Source organism: Cyanistes caeruleus, chromosome 17 (genome assembly GCF_971803275.1).
Source record: "Cyanistes caeruleus chromosome 17, bCyaCae1.hap1.1, whole genome shotgun sequence".
NCBI classification, from domain to species: domain Eukaryota; kingdom Metazoa; phylum Chordata; class Aves; order Passeriformes; family Paridae; genus Cyanistes; species Cyanistes caeruleus.
Genome location: NC_141717.1, coordinates 15419946 through 15438641, shown reverse-complemented (window position 1 = coordinate 15438641; position 18696 = coordinate 15419946). Strand labels below are relative to the sequence as shown.

At 59.9% G+C, this 18696-nt stretch overlaps 2 protein-coding genes across 5 annotated transcripts; one reads left to right on the top strand and one right to left on the bottom strand.

The window, feature by feature from the left end:
- Window positions 1-2: 2 nt before the first annotated feature.
- RPL3L (ribosomal protein L3 like) lies at window positions 3-8462 on the top strand. Of its 2 annotated transcripts, XM_086853907.1 has the most exons (11): window positions 161-243; window positions 738-960; window positions 1955-2147; window positions 2515-2683; window positions 3795-3930; window positions 4646-4832; window positions 5819-5979; window positions 6230-6331; window positions 6413-6508; window positions 7056-7175; window positions 8353-8462. In XM_086853907.1, exons 2-11 carry the CDS (start codon window positions 958-960, stop codon window positions 8404-8406), a joined length of 1221 nt encoding a protein of 406 aa, XP_086710033.1. In that variant the 5' UTR covers window positions 161-243; window positions 738-957; the 3' UTR covers window positions 8407-8462. The 2 variants fall into 2 exon arrangements, with proteins under 2 accessions (XP_023792754.1, XP_086710033.1); XM_023936986.2 differs by lacking the exon at window positions 738-960 and having other exon boundaries at window positions 3-243.
- A 441-nt stretch (window positions 8463-8903) lies between these two features.
- Window positions 8904-18500, bottom strand: LOC111936176 (testis-expressed protein 2-like). Of its 3 annotated transcripts, XM_086853871.1 has the most exons (13): window positions 18108-18500; window positions 15495-15659; window positions 13285-14162; window positions 13002-13202; window positions 12620-12920; window positions 11997-12202; window positions 11670-11801; window positions 11475-11574; window positions 11182-11314; window positions 10944-11081; window positions 10522-10734; window positions 10112-10232; window positions 8904-9473 (listed from the first exon to the last, which is right to left on the bottom strand). In XM_086853871.1, the coding sequence occupies exons 3-13, from the start codon at window positions 14149-14151 to the stop codon at window positions 9348-9350; spliced, it is 2538 nt and encodes an 845-aa protein (XP_086709997.1). In that variant the 5' UTR covers window positions 14152-14162; window positions 15495-15659; window positions 18108-18500; the 3' UTR covers window positions 8904-9347. The 3 variants fall into 3 exon arrangements, with proteins under 3 accessions (XP_086709997.1, XP_086709996.1, XP_086709995.1); XM_086853870.1 differs by lacking the exon at window positions 18108-18500 and having other exon boundaries at window positions 11670-11894; window positions 15495-15632; XM_086853869.1 differs by lacking the exon at window positions 18108-18500 and having other exon boundaries at window positions 11670-12202; window positions 15495-15632.
- Between the last annotated feature and the right edge of the window lie 196 nt (window positions 18501-18696).

Genomic DNA, 18696 nt, shown 5'->3' with positions numbered 1-18696 from the left:
TCGGCGGCGGCGGCGGGGAAAGATGGCGGTGACCCCTGAGGGGGCGGGAGCGCGGGAATATGGCGGCGACCCTTGAGGGGGCCGGGCGAGGAGTATGGCGGCGGCCCTGGGGCACGGCGGGAGTTGTAGTCCGCGTGTCCCGGCTCCGTGAGGGGATCCCAGAAGGCCGGGATGGGTCGGGCTGGAAGAGCCCCCAGTGTGTCCCGTGTGTCCCACGTCCCTGCCCAGCAGCGCCATCTCACAGTACGTGGCACAGGACTGTGAGCAGATGGCTTCGGGATATCCCTGGGGAGGGAAGCTCCACACCCTCTGTGGGACCTGTGCTCGGTCAGTGCACGGGGATAAAGTTCTGCCCCATGTCCAGGTGGAACTCCCTGGGCTCAGTTCCTGCCCGTTCCCCTGGTGCCATTGCTGGGCCCCCAAAGCAGAGCAGGTCCCTGCTCGCAGGACACGCAGGGTTGAGGGCCCCTCTCAGCTGGGGAAGGTGTCCCTGCCCATGGCAGGAGTTGGGACTGGATGATTTTTAAGGTCCCTTCCAACCCAAACTGTTCTGTGATTCCGAGATGTATTGTCTCGATCTCTTTTCCAGTCAGAATCACAAAGCCTGGGCTGACAGAGATATTTTTGGTCTGTGCTAGGGTACCTGGTACAGGTGCTCACAGCTCTGGGTGTGTGGTGCTCCTTTTGAAACCTGCTCTAATTCAGGAAACTGCCCTAATTCCTGCCATTCACTTTAGAGTTGTTCAGGAGCGAGAAGCGTAAACTGAGCCAGCAGCAATTGACCTTTATCACACCACAACTGTCGTGTCCAACCTGCCAGGAATGAAATGAATATCGCAGCGGGTGAAGCGAGTGGCTAAATTTGTGTCTTCAGACCCATACCCATCTTAAGTATTAATCTGGGGAGGCACCTCCTGACAGCCTCTCTCTGCTGCTGCCCCGGGCTGAAGACGTCCCATGGTTGGTACAGCTCTGCTGGAGTCGCTTGTGTGCGAGGGTCAGCGAGCAGGGCTGGCTTAAGCTCCTGGTGCTGCCGCTGGAATGGGGTCAGAATCCTCAGAGTTCCACTCAGGCAGGAAAATGAGCTTGGTGGAAAGCACAGCCGGGCACTGGGACTGGTCTGAGCTAGGAAGGAGCTGCAGTGGGTGCAGGACTAACCCTTTGCTGCTTGTGGTTGAGGTTTATGTGTTTATCCCTTCTCGTCTGGCTTTTGAGATGCTGTTAGAACATGTGCATGTTCCTGTTACCCATTCTTTTGGGCATCCTTTCTCCTGTTTTCCCGATCCTTGACTGTGCTTGTTTTGTGCCATTTACCTTAATGACATGAAGCCCAGGAATCCCGAGCAGGCCTTTTTGGTGCTACAGGATACAAAATAAATTGTTATAATTAAGAGCACAGAAGGACAGACCTAGTAAAGAATGTATTTCTCCTTCAAAGCCCTTCAGAAGAAGCTGAAGGAATGAGATCATGTTAAGTTTTTTATTTAAGGGACATCATTTGTCCAGAACTTTAGTAAATTCACACTGACAGAGAACAGATTTAGAATGGGTGTTAGGAAGAAGTCCTTTCCCTGTGAGGGTGGGAGGTCCTGGCACAGGGTGCCCAGAGCAGCTGTAGCTGCCCCAGATCCCTGGAAGTGTCCAAGGCCAGGCTGGACAGGGCTTGGAGCACCCTGGGACAGTGGAAGGAGTCCTTGCCATAGCAGGGGGTGGGACTGGATGGGCTTTAAGGTCCCTTCCATCCCCAAACCATTTATTCTATGCCATTTTTCCATGTACACGACAGAAGCTTGAACAAAATCCTGCTCTGTTACGACTCAGTGAAGAACCCAGAATCTCTGTGGCATCCCCACGTGAAAGGGGGGAATTTCTGTTGTGCTTTTGTTGTGTTTCCCTTGACCCCATTTCCCGGGGAGCTGAGAGTGAAGCCTCCCTTTGTCGTTGCTCTCCGCAGTCCCACCGCAAGTTCTCCGCTCCCAGGCACGGCCACCTGGGCTTCCTGCCCCACAAGCGGAGCCGCCGGCACCGGGGGAAGGTGAAGGCCTGGCCCAAGGATGACCCCAGCAAACCAGTGCACCTGACAGCTTTCCTGGGCTACAAGGCTGGAATGACCCACACTGTGCGGGAGGTGCACCGGCCTGGGCTCAGTAAGGCTCTGCTGCAAGGGGCCACATCCGCGAGGGAAAGGAGGGAATAGGCTCCTTGGGAAAGGCTGTTTATGGAAAGGGGTTGGTGGAGCCCACAGTTGTAGGTTAAATCTAGGTTATCCAGATCTTGGATGGTCAAAGGCCACAGCAGCATGGGCTGAGTGTGGGGGGTTTTCCTGGAATTCTCCACACTGGGATGGTGAGTGGTGGTTTGGGAGGTGGGAAGGCTGCGGCTGGCTGAGGCTGAACGTGACCTTGCTCCCAGCACTCTCTGTGACAGTGGGAATCCTCCAGGGATCCTGGATCCTCCAGGGATCCTCCTGATCCCAGAGGATGCTGGGCACCGCTTCCCTTTGCTGCCTTGCAGAGATCTCCAAGCGGGAGGAGGTGGAGGCCGTGACCATCATTGAGACCCCCCCGATGGTGGTGGTGGGGGTGGTGGGCTACATCGAGACACCCAAGGGCTTGAGGAATTTCAAGACTGTATTTGCCGAGCACATCAGCGACGAGTGCCGGCGGCGCTTCTACAAGAACTGGTAGGTGCTCCTGAGAAGGGTCATTAAACACTGGAACTGCCCAGGGGGGTGGTGGAGTCACCACCCTGGAGGTGTCCAAGGGACACCCAGATGTGGCACTCGGTGCTCTGGGCTGGGTGACAAGGTGGGGATCAGTCACAGGTGGGACTCGAGGATCTTGGAGGGTTTTTCTGACCTCAGTGATTCTGGGACTCCCAGATTCTGGGTTTCCTGGGGGGGCTGCCTGTGAGGGATCTCTGGCAGGAATTCCACAGGCTCTCCAGGATGCCCAAACAGCTCAGCTCAGCTGCCTATTTAGTCATGCACAGGGGCATTGCAGACAGCCCGATGCTGGGGAGCAGCGTTTGCATATGTAAATTTATTCTAATAGCCGAACCAAGTTAGCTCTCTCCACAATATCGTATGGCAGGTTCCTTTTCCCTCGTGCCTCTTGGGCTCGTCGGCTCCCCACTTAACTGGAATCCTTGAGCTGGAGTGAAACCAGATTTGCCAGGGGGAAAATTGATGCAGAACGTGGCCCCTGGCCCTCATAAATATCAACACCCCTCAGCAGAGAGGGAGGTGGAAACACGGATTTCCTCGCTGTTGGAATTGTGTCTCCTGTAACAGTGCCATGGAGACCCTCCCACCACATCCCTGCTTTCTCCTGTCAGCTCTTTTCACTTCTCATCCTCTTCCCACCCAAAGCCCTTGGCAGCCAGGTGAGGCTCAGGTGTCCACAGGTAGCAGGGAAGTGCCTTTGTGATTTCCTGGCTGAGGGAATCTCCTGTAGCAGTGCCGTGGAGACCCACCCACCACAAGCCAGCCTCTGATCCCTGCTTTCCCCCGCCTCCGATTTTGCGCCTGTGTTTTGATGGCGCTGAGTCAGTCAGTGGGAGACAACTGCATTCCTCATGCAGAAAGGTTTGAATTACCCTTGAACAAGCCCGTTTCACGGCTCATTATCCACTTCCCTCTTCCCACCTCGAGGTCCTGACAGTCAGGTGAGGCTCAGGTATCCACAGGTTGCTTGTGCCTCGAGGAGGTGGCTGGCAAGGTGACCCGTCCCCTCTCTGCAGTGTCACAAGCCCTTTATCAGCTCTGATGGATGTTAAACCGCTTCTGTCCCTAGGCACAAGAGCAAGAAGAAGGCTTTCACCAAGTACTGCAAAAAATGGCAGGATGAGGCTGGGAAAAGGCAGCTGGAGAAGGATTTTGCAGCCATGAAGAAGTACTGCAAGGTTATCCGTGTCATTATGCACACGCAGGTCAGAGCCTCCCCCTGGGGGCTTCCTCAGCTCTGAAGGGCCTGGAAATGGGATCAGGGGGTGTTTCGGTGGGGTCACAGAGGCTGAGAGAGCAGAGGGTGTGAGATGGGTGATGGGAGGTGCTGGCTGACCTTTCCAGCTGCCTCCTGACCTCCCAGTTCCCTCCCAGAGCTTTCTGCTCCAGGTTTGCCATGGGACTGTGGTTTGGGAACACGGGGGACCCCCACATCCTGATGGGAGCCCACACACCCCGAGGAGGAGAGCAGGAGGAGGGCAGAGCCTGGGCAGCTCCTGAGTCCTCGTGTCAGCAAGGGACCTTGGACCTCATGATCACCTCAAATTAGCAACTGGTGTCAAATGTTTTGGGCAAAAATAACCCCATGGGCAGGCACAGTTTTGCCAGATGCTGATTGCTGGATCCACGGGAGTCCATTTGAATGCTGATCCCTGGAGTTAAGGGCTGCTTTGGAGTCTGGGGGAGAGCTAAGCTGGCTCAAGGCCAGACAGGGTCTCTGGGCTTGAAGACAAGGAGTTGGCTCCATAAAATCCCAGCTATAAAGACCCAGGGCTGCTATGAAAGGGGCTGAGTGTGGCAGAGAGGTGAAGCCGTGGCTCTGCTCACCCCTGCGCCCCTCACACATTGTGAGTGACCCAGCCCTGCTGCACCCTCCTGTCTGTGGGGCGAGGGGCCACCCTAAAGCACGGTGTGCTGCAGATGAGGCTGCTCCCACTGAGGCAGAAGAAGGCCCACATCATGGAGATCCAGCTGAATGGAGGGACAGTGGCTGAGAAGGTCGACTGGGTCCGGGAGAGGCTGGAGAAGCAGATCTCTGTGCACAGTGTCTTCAGCCAGAACGAGATGATCGATGTCATCGGCGTGACCAAGGGGCACGGGATGAAAGGTGCAGGGGTTTGGGGCTGTCCTTCTCTCATGGTGGTTTTGGGGTAGGAGAGTGTCAACCACGCTGGGAACCCCCAGCTTTTTGTAAAGGGAGTAGCAAAGAGCCTCAGGCATTAAGCATTGCATCCAGTTCTGTTGTGGCAGAGCTCGGTTTCCTTAATCCCAGGGATTCCAGCAAGGGAAAAATTCAACAGGGTGATCTTTGATGTAGATACAAAGGAGCTGACAAGGTAATTCTGGTGGAAAGATTTTCCCTGAGATTAAGGGCAGTGAAAGCTGTGGTGTTTGTTGTGCCCAGAGGCCTCCCAGGAGACTGTCAGTACATAAAACAACCAGGTCTGATGGGAGGTGTTGGTTGGAACTGCATGGTTTCTATGGTCCCTTCCAACCCAAACCATTCTGTGATGGTGTGAGTGTCTCACAAACCCCACATGTGCAGGGCTGTGGGCATCCCTGGGTGTGTGCATGGAACACCTCCCGGTCTGATCAGAGCCCTGGGAAGTGAGAACAGCTCCTCTGGGAACTGCAGGAGAGCGATGGGATTGTCCCTCAGGAGAGCGATGGGATTGTCCCTCAGGGGAGTGATGGGACTGTCCCTCAGGAGAGTGATGGGACTGTCCCTCAGGAGAGTGATGGGATTGTCCCTCAGGAGAGTGATGGGATTGTCCCTCAGGAGAGTGATGGGATTGTCCCTCAGGAGAGTGATGGGATTGTCCCTCAGGAGAGTGATGGGATTGTCCCTCAGGAGAGTGATGGGATTGTCCCTCAGGAGAGTGATGGGATTGTCCCTCAGGAGAGTGATGGGATTGTCCCTCAGGAGAGTGATGGGACTGTCCCTCAGGAGAGTGATGGGACTGTCCCTCAGGAGAGTGATGGGACTGTCCCTCAGGGGAGTGATGGGACTGTCCCTCAGGGGAGTGATGGGACTCTCCTTCCCCAGCCCCAGCCCCTCCCTGTTGACTCTGTCCGCTGTTCCCACACTCCCAGGGGTCACCAGCCGCTGGCACACCAAGAAGCTGCCCAGGAAGACACACAAGGGCCTGCGGAAGGTGGCCTGCATTGGGGCCTGGCACCCAGCCCGCGTGGGCTACTCCATCGCCCGGGCTGGCCAGAAGGGCTACCACCACCGCACCGAGATCAACAAGAAGGTATGGCCCAGGGGGGCTCCCTCAGGCCTCCCATCCCATCACCATCCTCCTTCCCACAGTGCCCTCAGCTCCCCACATCCTCCCAGATGTTTCCCCGGACATCTTCATGTCTGTCCTGGTGCTTTTCCGCTGCTCTAGGGCACACCTTGTGATTCTGTGGGGGATTCTGTCACCCTGTGAAGCCCCTCAGCAAGGGGCAGGAGATCCTCCATCTCCACTGGAGATTTAGCACGTTCTGGTAAATTCCCAGATTTACCGCATTGGCCGTGGGATCCATGTGGAGGATGGCAAAGTGGTGAGGAACAACGCCTCGACACACTACGACATCACCGAGAAGACCATCACGCCTCTGGTGAGGGCTGAGGGGTGACAGGACCCTCCTGACTCTCCCAGCCAGCTCTCCTGCCCACCAACCCCTCTGCTCTCCCCACAGGGTGGTTTCCCTCACTACGGGGAGGTCAACAATGACTTCCTCATGCTGAAGGGCTGCGTGGTGGGCACCAGGAAGCGCGTGCTCACCCTCCGCAAGGTGAGAGCACCAGGCTGGCATGGGCTGCAGCTCCCCAGGAACACATTCCCCACATGGAGAACCCTCCAAATGCTGGGCAGGGACACTGGGAGGGTCCTTGGTGCTGTGTCACACCTGAGTGTAGTGAGGACATTGGCAGGTGGATGGAGCTGGAGAGCTTCAGAGCTCTGAGGGCTGTGGTTCATTTCAGAAATGAAACCTTGGATGGTCACAGAAAGGTGACTGGGCACTGGATTGGGCTGCCCAGGGACGTGGTGGTGGAGTCACTGGTGTTTAAGGACAGACTGGATGTGGCACTCAGTGTCATGGTCTGGGTCACAAGGTGGTGACATGGGTTGGACTTGGTGATCTCAGAGGTCTTTTCCAGCCTGGTTGATTCTGTGAAATGCTGAGTGAAGCTCTGCAAGCTCTCCACCAGCTGAGCACCAGGGTGCTGCTCTGAGAACACAGATTTTTGAGGAGATATTTGTTTAGAGGACATTCCAACCCTGCTTCCATGAGTCCTGACTTCTGTGGCAATTCTGATGTTGTGACTGTTCTTTCCCAGTCCCTCCTGGTGCACACGAGCCGCCGGGCCCACGAAGCCATCGAGCTCAAATTCATTGACACCACTTCCAAATTCGGCCATGGCCGCTTCCAGACAGCTCAGGAAAAGAGAGCTTTCATGGTGAGTTCCTGGGGCCTCCAACTCATCGTGGGGCCACAGCAAGTGACTGACTCCCACCCAGCATCTTCCAGGTGTCCATGGGCAGGGAGGTGGAACTGGATGAGTCTGATGCCCCTTCCGAACCAAACCATTCCGGGGTTCTGTGATTCCATGATCCTGTGATCTGTTTCTCCATACAACAACAGCCAAATGAATGTTTGAGACTCTCTTGCCTAAAGGCAGCCATGAATTCAGTTCACACAGCAGAAATGATGAAGGAAGAACAGGATGGGTGTGTGAGTGATCCAAGACAACTCAACCAGCAAATAAAAGACCATATGGGCAACCAGTTCCCATTCACCATGGGAAGTTTTAAACAAGCAGTTAACTTGGCAGGCACTGTCTTGGCCATATGGTCCCTATCACTTGGAATTGTGCACTGCTTTGGTTTGTTTGGAATGATTTATAGCTTTAATGTTCTTACAGGAAAAAAAAGTTTGGGTCAAATTCAGATGCAAATTTGTGGTGCTTTCATCAGAAGCTTTCAAGAAGGCCAAGCAGTGTATTTTTCTTAAATCCAGGGCAAAAAAATATAATTAAATCATCAAAGCACAGCAGTTTCCTGAATAGTTTTTCAGCCTTCACCAGGCTGGTGTGAATCTGAGTCTGAAGTGGAGGAAGCACTGAGTAAACCAGGAGAGGGAGAAGGGAAAGAAACAAGTGCCTGAGTCCCACGCAGATGTAAACTGGGTCTGGCCTGTCAGCCAGAAATGCCATGTGAAGCTGGCTAAGCCTCCTTAGTGCTGGCAGGGGGATTGGTTAGGCACTGCCTTTGCAGAGCTCTTTAGAGGTTAAGCTGATTTCCTTCAGCTCAGGGTCAGGAGCCTGTTGTGTCACTGCCAGCCCTGAGCTGCTGTGACAAGGACCTCGGTGACAGGAGGAGGTTTGACCTGGCTGCAGCTCTTTTCTGTGCCATTCTGCCCTGTGGATTCTGTGCTAAAACATCCCATTTGTCTGGAAGTTGAGGGACATAAGTAATTCCTGCCACCTGCTCCCATAGGATTGATTTGCTGTGGGATAACCCCATTTTTAAGCTGCTGGCCAGAGCAGCTTTTCTGGTCACCACAGGCCAGACACAGCCGTGGAGGCCAGGTCTGTGTGTCCCTAAATCCAAACTCTCCTCTCTGCTCTCTTCCAGGGCCCCCAGAAGAAACATTTGGTGAAGAAGCCAGGTGTGCAGGAAGATCTCTAAGGATGGAGAGCCAAGGCTGCCTGACTGGGCACTTGCAATAAAGGGGCTCCAAGCCATGCCTGCTCCCTCTCTCCTTCTGCAGGGGTGTCTTGCCTGTTTTCAGCCTCCTCAGCAGGTGGGATTGGGAAAAGTGGCATTTGGGACTGGCCCACATGGACAGGGACAGCCAAGTGCCTGCTCTCTCCTCTGGACCTTCCATTTCCTTTACCCAGTGAATTTTCCCTCAAATCCCTCACCCAAATCACCACAAAGACTCCCCTTCCCCTTCCAGCAGAGAGCAGAGCACGTACCAGCACTTCTGCACCAGTTTCCACTGGGAGTACAGGGCCTCCCCACGCCCTGCCTCTGCCCAGGCTCCCTCACTGTCCCCTCAGTGCCTCTCCCACACACCTCCAGCACTGCTTTTGCCAAGCTGGAGGTGCTTCTCCCTGCTCAGAGCCCCCTGATCCTGCCAGAGGTGGGGATTTGTGTAGAACAAGAGGGCTGCTAGGCAGGGCTGGGCAGCGATGGATTTATTCACTTGGGATCCTTTCCCACCTGTGCTTTTCTTGCAGCCCAGCTGCCTGTGGGGAGCGGGGGGGATGCCCCAGAGCTGGGAAATTTGGATCAGTGGTGATCCCAACTCCTTTGGTGCCGTGATCCAGGTGTCCTGCACCCTCTTTGGGAACCAGACAGTGGGAAAGCCCAGCCCTCCACTGTCCAGAGCTGCCTGCTTGACCAGGAGTCCTGGGAACGTGGCCATGGAATTCCTGGCTCTCCAGCAGCCTGGCTGTGCCCTGAACGTGTGCTTGCAGGATCTGAGGAGGCTCATCTGCAGAAGCAGAGATGGGGATGAATCCAGGCACAGCCCTGGGTGCAGTCAGTGGCCAGGCCCCGGCTGTCCCCGTGTCCCAGCGAGGTCCCTGAGCTCTGGGCAGTGTCCCTGCCCCTGGGGTGCTGCTTCAGAGCCTCCTGTCCCCCACGGCTGGCGGGTCCTGGGGCAGTCCCGTGCTGGGTGGCCAAGGGTCCAGGCCAGAGCGCATGATGGGAATGATGAGATCGTCCATGTTTGGCATCACCAAAATTTTCTGCGAAGTGGAATCCAGAACAACAAATCAGTGGGTTTGAACACCACGGGGACACTGCCTGGAGGTGGCTTGGCAGGAGCCACGCCCAGGTCAGGGGCTGTGAACTGGAGGTCCTGGGCTCCCACCCCTGCAGCAGCAGCCCCAGGAGGGTCCCAGCTCTGTGTATCAGCGTGGGGACAAGCAGGAACAGTTTTTCTTTGCCCAGCCCACCTCCATGGCAGCACAGGGGAGAGACCAGCATTTTGAAGCCATCCAAATGGGTGGCTTTTAGGGGAGCCCTAAATATCTGTCGGGAAATTTCTGCTCTTTGAGCAGAGGTGGGAGGCTGAACACAAACCCTTGGGAATCCCAAACACCCCCAAACCAGAACGAACAGGTGGATTCAGCCCTTCAGGAGGGTGTCTGCCTGGGACTGCCTGACACCCCAAACCCTCCCTGCTTGGGGCAGGCCTGAAAATAATGGGAGGAAATCACTTTTCCTCAGCCCTTGAGCTCGTTATTTGGGTTCTGTGTCTTCACTGTTCCAAGCTGGCCAGACCAGACCAGGTATTGGCTTTTTGCAGAAAGAACTGAGGTTGACTCAGCAATGCCTGAGCCTCAGCAGGGTTTGCTGAGCCCCCAAATGACAGCCCAGGCACCTGAAATTCGTGCTTCAGCTTCTTCTCGATCCACTCGGTGACGTGCAGGAATGTCACCTCCCGCTCACCCAGCTTGGGGCGCACCTTCAGCTCCAGCTGTGGGGGCACTCGGAAGCTGTACCTGTGAGGGGAAAGGAAAGAGGCAGAAAGCATCACCTGCTGAAGGTGTGGCACAGCCCAGGCGGCCCCACTGCTGGGTTTTAGGGAGGAGACGACAGCTCAGGGTCCCCAGATCTGTGTTGGCCTGGGTGCAGACTCTGATAAATGAGCCTGAGGTCTGTGAACCCCTTTGGGGAGCAGCCTCGGGTTGTTGGTGCCCAAGATGAGCCCGGAGCCCTGGAGCTGGCTCCTTGCAGGGAACAAGAGCAGCTGGGAGCAGGATGAGCCTGTAGGGGAAGGAGAGCTGGTACCAGACACGGTCGGTCGGTGGCGGGGGGATGTTCATGGCCAGGGTTCCTGCCAGCTCCTGCACCTCCACCGTCAGCAGCAGCGGCGTGTTGGAAACCTCCTCCATCTTCTTCTTGATGAACTCGTTCTCCGTGGCCCTCTGGAAGTATTTGGACTTGGCAATCTTATCCACGAAGCGCAGGATCCTCCGGCTCGTGCTGTTGCCGCTGACGTGGCTAAAGCAAGAGGGGCCCCAGCTCAGCCCTGCTGGGTTTTGGGCACCCCTGGCTCTCTGCCACAGCACCCTACAGGGACAGATCCCCGCTGGAAGCTGCCAGGATGTGCTGTGTGTGTCCTGCTGGGGACACCGGCCCCGTGCCCCTGTGCTGATGTGGCACCGTGCATCCCCAGCCCCCCATGGCACAGACCCTCAGCACCCCCTTACCCCTCGGTGCCAGGTGGGGGGAGCCGCTCCCCCGGCGCTCCCAGGGGCTCTGCAGTGCTCACATCGTCCTCGTCGGAGGAGCCGGCGCTGGACGACTCGGCATCGCTGTCTGCCAGCAGGATCAGCCGTGGCCTGGCCCTGCGAGCCCCAGCACATCACGGGCTGCTCTGGGGACAGCGGCCTCGCCTCACTGGGGCAGGAGGAGCAGGATGAGCCCATCCAGGGATGGATTCCTTACCCCTCTCTGCCTGCCTCTGCAGGGCCGCTCTCCTCTGCAGAGCTCTCCTTCCCCAGCTTGCTGAGGTTCATCTTTGTCTCCAGCGTCATCTGCAAGGAGCCGCTGTAGGTGACCTCCATGTCCACCCAGAGCCCTGCCAGGGAGAGGGACAGGGCGAGATCAGGTCAGCACCACAGAGGTCAGAGCTGCTTGTGCACTGCCAAACCCTCCCAGCTTTGGGGACGGGGCTGGCAGCTCCGTAAAGCCGTCCTGGAGCCAGCACTGGGGTCTCTGTCCCTCTGAGGAGCTCTTACCTCGTTCATTGATGGTGGGGTTGGAGGCACTGAGCACTGAGGGGATGGATGTGCCCATGTCCAGCTCTGTCAGTGTCAGCTCATTCATGAAATATGGGAGCTGATGGAAAGAAACCCCCATGGGGGACAGTCACACTCGCCCTGGGGCCTTGGGAACAGGGCTCCCCCGAGCGATCTGATGCTCCTGCCTCTCACCTTGATCTTGCTCAGCTTCTTCTGGATCTTGTTGGACACCTGCTCTGCCCAGTACTGCTCCCGGAGGAAGTCCCAGAAGATGCGCCCCACCAGCGCGTTCATCCAGGCCATGCTCGCCGTGTCCTCGCCGAGCTGCGGGGGGACAGCAGCCACCAGCCCCCGCAGCGAGGTGGCCCCGTGAGCAGTGGGACCTTCTGTCCTGTGCTCCCCTGCCCCAGGGCTTGGCTGCTCCAACAAACCACGGGCTGGAGGCGGCTCTGTGCGGGGTCCTTCAGCCTCCGCTTGGTGCTCAAGTCCCGCTCCCAGCGCGGGGTTTGTCCCGCTCACCTTTGTAGGTGTGGGGCTGCCCAGAGCTCCGTGAGAGGGGCTCCTGTCCGGGCTGGCAGCCGCCTGTGCTGGCACGAATCGGGCCATGTAGGTGCTGTAATCCAGGTAAATCTCCTCAGCGCTTCCTGACACATCCGTGGCTGGATCCGTGGATGGGATGTCCTCGGCGCTGCTGCTGCTGCTGCTCTGCGGAGCCGATCCCATGCCTGGGGGTGTGGAATCACAGCATCGTTTAGCTTGGAAAACCCCTCTGATGCCCTCAACCCAAGCATTCCCCAGCACCGCCCAGGCCAGCACTGACCCGTGTCCCCAGGAGCCACATCCACATGGCTTTAAGTCCCTCCAGGGACTGGCACTCCACCCCTGCCCTGGGCAGCTGTGCCAGGCCTGGACAGCCCTTTTGGTGAAAGAATCGTTCCCAATACCCAATCTGTTTGCTCAGGATGGCATCAGGGATGACATGACGCCAGTGACATGCCACCCACCCTCTGCTGACGAGCTGAACCCTCTTGGCTACACTTTGGGCTCCTCCGTGTCCCTCCACGCTGATGGCTGCCCACCAAGGAATTGTGTTCCTGGACCAGCCCTGGCTCAGAGCAGAGGCCGTGCTGGCTGCCCCTCACCTGCCCTGGTGTCACCGTGGCTGCCGGCTGTCCCACGGGAGGCTTGCACGAGGTGCTGGTACCACTCCTCCTTCTCCCGCCCCGTCCGCCCAAACAGGTACAGACACCTGTCCCTGCAGTCCCCTGGCATGTCCTGCCCGGACACCGGCACCTTCCCGGTCCCCTCATCCCCCTGCAGCTCCGCGTCGTGCTCCTCCCTGCTGCTGCCCTCTCCCTCGGCCGGCTCGGGGAGGAGGACACAGATGGGATATTTCTTGTTCCACGTCCTCTTTCGGGCCAGGCTGGGGGGGCACAGGAAGACCTGCAGCACCGAGAGCGGGGTGAGGCCGGGCCAGGCGTGCCGGGGTCCCCGTGGGAGGGTTCTGGGGGTCTCCAGGCTCACCTTGGCGTCGGTCAGGTCGTAGCAGCGGTGGCTGACGAAGACGGCGTCCAGGATCTCCTCCTCGAAGGTGGCTCGGCGTGGGATGTTGCTTTTGGGGTAGGACAGCTTGAGGGTGGCCCCGTCCAGCACGGCGAGCACCGAGTGCGTGAGCGATGGGTGGAAAATCTCGGGGTCGTACACGTGCAGCTGGTTCATCCAGCCCTGGAAAAGGGGGAACAGGAGCCGGCTGCTTGCCGCTCACCAAGCCGGGGATCCCTCCCCTCCCTTCCCCTCCCTCTCCTACCTGGAGGTGCGGGGGTTCCCGCGGCTCCCCCGGGAGCAGCTTGGGGCGCAGGCGGCCCCAGGGTCCCCGAGCGGCCGGGGGAGCCTTGGGCACGAGGAGGAGGATGGCGAGGAAGCCCAGGAGCAGCCCGCAGAGCAGCCCCAGGCAGAGCCCGGCGGCGTAGGGCGGCAGCGGCAGCACCAGGTACCCATAGGCGAGGAGGGCGATGGAGGCGAGCGCTCTGCCCGGCACGGAGCCCCCGGACCTCGCCGGGGGAGCCTCCTCGGGAGGTGGCAGCGGGGCTTCGGTGTCTCTCTGCGCCACCTCCACCACCTGGATCACGTCCCCGTAGGAGCAGATCTCGTAGCGGCAGTTCAGGGTGGGCTCCCAGGGTGTCCAGTCCCGCACCCGGCGGGTCCCGGCCCCGCCGCTGCCCCCCGGCTCCTTGGCCCGGCCCGTGGGGCTGCTCTCCTCGGCCATGAGGCGGCTGAGGCGGCTCAGGGGCTCCTGCACGGCCTCCGACAGCCGCCTCCTCGTGTCCTCCAGCCTGGCATCGCGCAGCCGGAGCAGCGCGGCTCGGCTCTCCGACGGGGACACGCTGGGAGAGGACGGAGCCGTGCGCGACTTGGCCGGGCTGAGCCGGGGCTGGGGGGCCCGGGGGAGGTCGGCCAGGAGCATCTCCCCAGGCTGAGGCGAGGGGGGACGCTTCGTGTCCCCGTCCGCCGCAGGAAGGAGCCCGCAGCCATCCCGGCCGCCCCCGTCCTCCCGGGTGCCACCGGCGTGGGGCGATGGTCCCTCCGTGTCCCCACGCCGAGGTGAGCCCGGGGACGGTGCCAGGGCTGGAGAAGCGTCTGCTGCCACCGCAGCCTGGTCTGCCATGGCTCGCATCGCCGACGGCACTGCCGGGGGACAGGGAAGCGGCTGTCAGAGCTGGGAGAGCTCCGGGACAGGGCACGGAGCATCCCCGCTCTGATCTCCCGGGACCCTCACTCCGGGCTGGGCGCCTTCCAGCCTATTTCGGGATGGATTGTGGGGTGAGCTCATGTGGGAAAGCGCTTGTTTGGCGAGGATAAAGCTCAGCCAGGCAATGAGCGGCGGAGAGCCCGGAGCTGCCGGCCGGGGCTGCGGCCGAAGCCGGGGGATTTTCTGCACCAGGATATTCCATCGGTCCCAGTGCGAGCGCTGGGGCTGCGGGCAGGGGTCCAGGACAGCGGGCAGGACTCCCTGACTCCTCTAAAAGTTCCTGGTTTGGCCCGATTCAAGCACTGCATGAGCTCGAAATGGAGCCGGCCCAGCGCAGCGTGGGGATGCTCGGTGAGCACAGTCAGCAATCTCTGCCTTTCCTGGGGGTGGGGGGGACAAAAGTTGTTCTAACACAAAGTTTCCATTGTCCTGGCTTCAGCCAAGTGCTGTCCTGTCCCCACCAGCCGCCACCACCACCCCTCATCGCTGCACTCCTGCCAGAGCCATGGGGTGACCTGCTCCGAGCTGTGCCCCCTCCGTGATTTTGGGAGGGAGAAAGGATGCGCAGGCCGGGCTCTGCAGGGTAACCGCGGTGCTGAGTCAGCTCCCAGTGGGTCCATGGAGCGCTCAGCCCCTTCCCTGCCCTCTTCCCCTCACAGCAGCCCTGCAGCAGCAGCAGGAATTCATCCCAAGGACCCTGGGGCTGCCTCACCCTCGCACCAAGCCACCCTGGATCTTCAAAGCTCCTCGGTGCCAGGAATTAATTACAGCCTGTGCTGCGGCTGCCTCCAGTCCCCTTTATATAATCTCAGCTTCTCCTTTACAGGAGCCACTTGTTAACCCCAAATCATCAAGGGGTGATTGTCCCAGTGCTCCCAGCTCCCGGCAGAGCCTGGCTGGTGCTGTCCAGCCCGTGGGCACTGCTGGCACTGCCAGCGCCTGGCAAGGCACCAAAACAACCAAAGGAGGAGTGAGCAGAGGGAAATGAGCAGCTGGGCCTGAGAGGGGACCTGCCCTAGGGGAAGGTGTCCCTGTCCATTGCAAGGGCTTGGAAGTAGATTGTCTTTAAGATCCCTCCCAACCCAAAGCATTCCGTGATTCTGTGACTCCAAGGGATCCTTCCCCTGATGCTGCAGGGCCCTGTCCATGTCCCAGCCCAGCGCTGCAGCCCGGACACCCCCTGCCCCTCACCGAGCGGGGTTCTCAGTGGCCCCACATCACAGGCACCCCCAGCACCCCCAGAACTGCCCAGCACCCCTGGCTCCTACCAGAACACCCCTGGGCTGCTCCGTGGAGGGTCCTGCCCTGCTCCGTGTCCCTGCCAGCTCAAGGGGACAGTGTCTCCCCAGCACCAGGCTCGGTGCTCCTTGTGCTCCACTCCACCGTGCCCAGCTCTCAGCTCCCACCGCTCCCGAACTCGTGGGATTTAAAAGCTAAAAAAAAAAAAGAAAAAAAAAGAAAAAAAAGGGAAAAAAAGAAGTCTGTTTCCTGAGAGACCATTAACACGGTGGAAGACAGAGATAATAATAGCCTGGCTTTGTATGGGAGTTCTCCTCTGGCAGGGACGGCGAGTACAGCGGGGGCTACGCTGCTGCTGCTGCTGCAGCCAGCTCTGGGGAGGGTGGGGGGCAGCAGGACAGACCCTGCTGGGTGCCCTGGCTGGAGCAGCAGCACCCCGACAGGGAGGTGCAGCCCCAGGGGAGGCTTTGCTGCTGGCTCAGGCTTCAGAGAGCCAGCACTGAGTGTGGAGGTGCCCCAGCACTATCCCCCCTCCCAGCCTGCACTTTGTCCCCAGCCGGTGGCCCTGCAGGATCATGGGGGGCTTTTTGCTCTTTACAGGATCATTTGGACATGAAGATCCTTGCAGGGCTTTTTGTGGGGGCAGCTGGGTGGGCTCGGTGGGGTCACGGGACAATGGGAATGATGGTGGCTTTGGAGGTGCCAGCAAACAGCTCCCGTGATCCCACCTCTTCCAGAACATCCCTGAGAAGGATTGGGGCTGAGGAGCAGTGCTTGGGACACCCAGGACAGGGCAGGGACACAAGACCCCTAATGACAGTGTCCCCCCTGGCTGTGAGTGGACACACCAAAGCCATGACCATCAGTGAGCCTTTCCACTGGATTCCAGCTCCAAAATTCCCCTCCTCGCTCCCAGCTTTGGTTGACAGAGACAAGCTGTGACCCAGCTTGGGCTGGTGCCCTGGAGTGTCTCCCCCTAAAACATTCCCTTCACATGGCCAAGGCAGCAGGAGGTGGCACAGCACAGCCTGGCACTGTGGGAGCTCCCGGGTGGGCACTGCCCGCCTGGTGTTTGGTTGTAGAATCAGGGAGTTAATTGAAATATCAACTTCATTAACTTCCCTCATTCCTCTGTGGTTAATTAGGGTGGCAGTGGCTCTGCTGGCGGGGACGTGGCACCACAGCAGCGCTTTCCTCACCCAGCCAAGGGAGCTGGAAATCCCTCTCTAATTATCTGCACAAAACACCGTGACAGAACCGGGCTGTGACGCTGTCCCCGGAGCGCTCCACATTATCCCAAGATCAGGGAGCGGCTTTGAGGGAATTCTGCAAGCTCAGAATGTAACTTGGGCAGTGTGGGATCCCAGCTCCATCCACATCACATCGCTCTTCTCAGGGGTTTTGCTGGTGGATACCGGAGTGGGTTTTGTGCTGCTGGGGGAGCAAGGAGCCAGGTGGGCTTTGGAATATCTCCAGCAGGACGCTGAGAGCCAGCCAGCCCCAGGCCTCACTCCCAAAGCCCCTACAGCACCCCGTGCATGGCAGGGTGCCTCGCCCTGCCTCTCTATGGACTCTGCTTCATTCCCGCGTCTCAGCCATTCCCAATCCCGGCTCGTTTTCCCGAGCTGCGTGGCCCCTGCAGCTCAGCCATGGGGAAGGACCCGGCCACTTCCAGCATCCATCCCACTCACCCCGGCACGGCCTCACCGGGGGAGCTGCAGCGAGCAGCAGTTTCCCGATGGACGATGCTGCCGAGACCTTCTGGCTGCTGCAGCTCCTTCCAGCGCCTGGAAATCCACAGCCCTGAGGTGTGCGAGGCCCTGGAGTCTATTTGGAGCTTTCCCTGACAATCCCTCTCCTCTGATCTCGGTGGATCTTAGGGGATGCGCTTTCAAAGCAGCGCATCCCCCTCCCTCCCGGCTCCTTCCTCCCCCTGCCCGGGCTCCTGCCACGATCCATCAATCCCCGGGGCCGCAGCGGGAGCTCAGCTCTCCCGGGATGAAGCCTGACCTAATTCAAAGCGGCAGCATCCAGAGGGCAGCGGCAGCGCCGGGGTCCCGCAGCCCCGGGGGGAGCTCCGGGCCGCCGGACACGTCCCGTGGCATTTGGGGATCCATCCAAGCATCGCTGCGGCCGCAGGGCCGGGGGAGCACAGCCAGACACAAGTTTTTATCCAAAGGACATCAAAATTTTTCCCTCTTGCACCACTTCCAGCAGAGCCTAAGCCCGGGGACACATCCGAGAGGTTTTGGATAAACTACACAAGAAGGGATTTGTGGTGCTGGTTTTTGGAAGGAGAAGGAAGCTGCAGCAGCTCAGCCCCTTTGGAACCTGCCCAGGTTCACCTTCAAAGCCCTCACCTTGCCACATGCCGGGCTGTCACCTCCTCCTCCTCCTCCTCCCCGGGACCCCCGCGCCCACCACGGGCCCCGCTCAGCCCCCGCATCCTCCGTGGGAGGGTCCCCACGGGTGACCCCGGCTCTGCGCTCCCGGCGCGGGGTGATCGTGGTGCCCGCACCCATCCTCAGAGCCCTCACAGCGACTGCCTGTGAGACCCCCCGCTCCCAAGGGCCACCAGCCGTGCTGGGGAAAGCGGGGCTGCCCGGCCCCGCCGCCCGCCCCGGGACCCGCAGCGCCGGTACCTGCGGCGGGCGGGGGCCCGGAGAGCCGGGAAGGGTCGGTCGGGCCCGGTGATGGAGAAGGGCGAGCGGTCCCAGGGGATCGGAGCGGTGCCAGCGCCTGGGGAGGATAACGGGGGGTCACTCCCGGTGCCGGGGGGCCTCGTGCCGGGGAAGAAGAGCCGGTGCCGGTGTCAGTGGCGGTGCCGGCGCTGCTGGAGGCCGGTGGGTTCCGGTGCCGGGATCCAAGGACTGATGCCGGTGCCGGGACAGCAGGGCCGGAGCGGTGCCGGTTCCGGCCGTGAACAGCCGGTACCGGAGGCTCCGTCGCGGTCCCGCAGCCGGTTGCAGATGCCCAGAGCCGGGCTGGAGCCCGCCCCGCTCCCACCGGAGCATCCGCAGCCCCGAGCCGGCTCCGCGCTCCGCCCCGCGCCCCCCCGCACCCCCCGGCCCGGCTGCGGAGCCCGCGCGGGGGCTGGGGCCGGCCCGGGGGTCCCCGGGGGATGAAGGAGGGTTCGGAACGGGACCCCCCCGGTACCGGGACCCCCCCCGGTACCGCCGGGCCCGCAGCGCCCTCTGCGGGCGGCGGGGAGGGGCCGCAGGGGCGGGACCG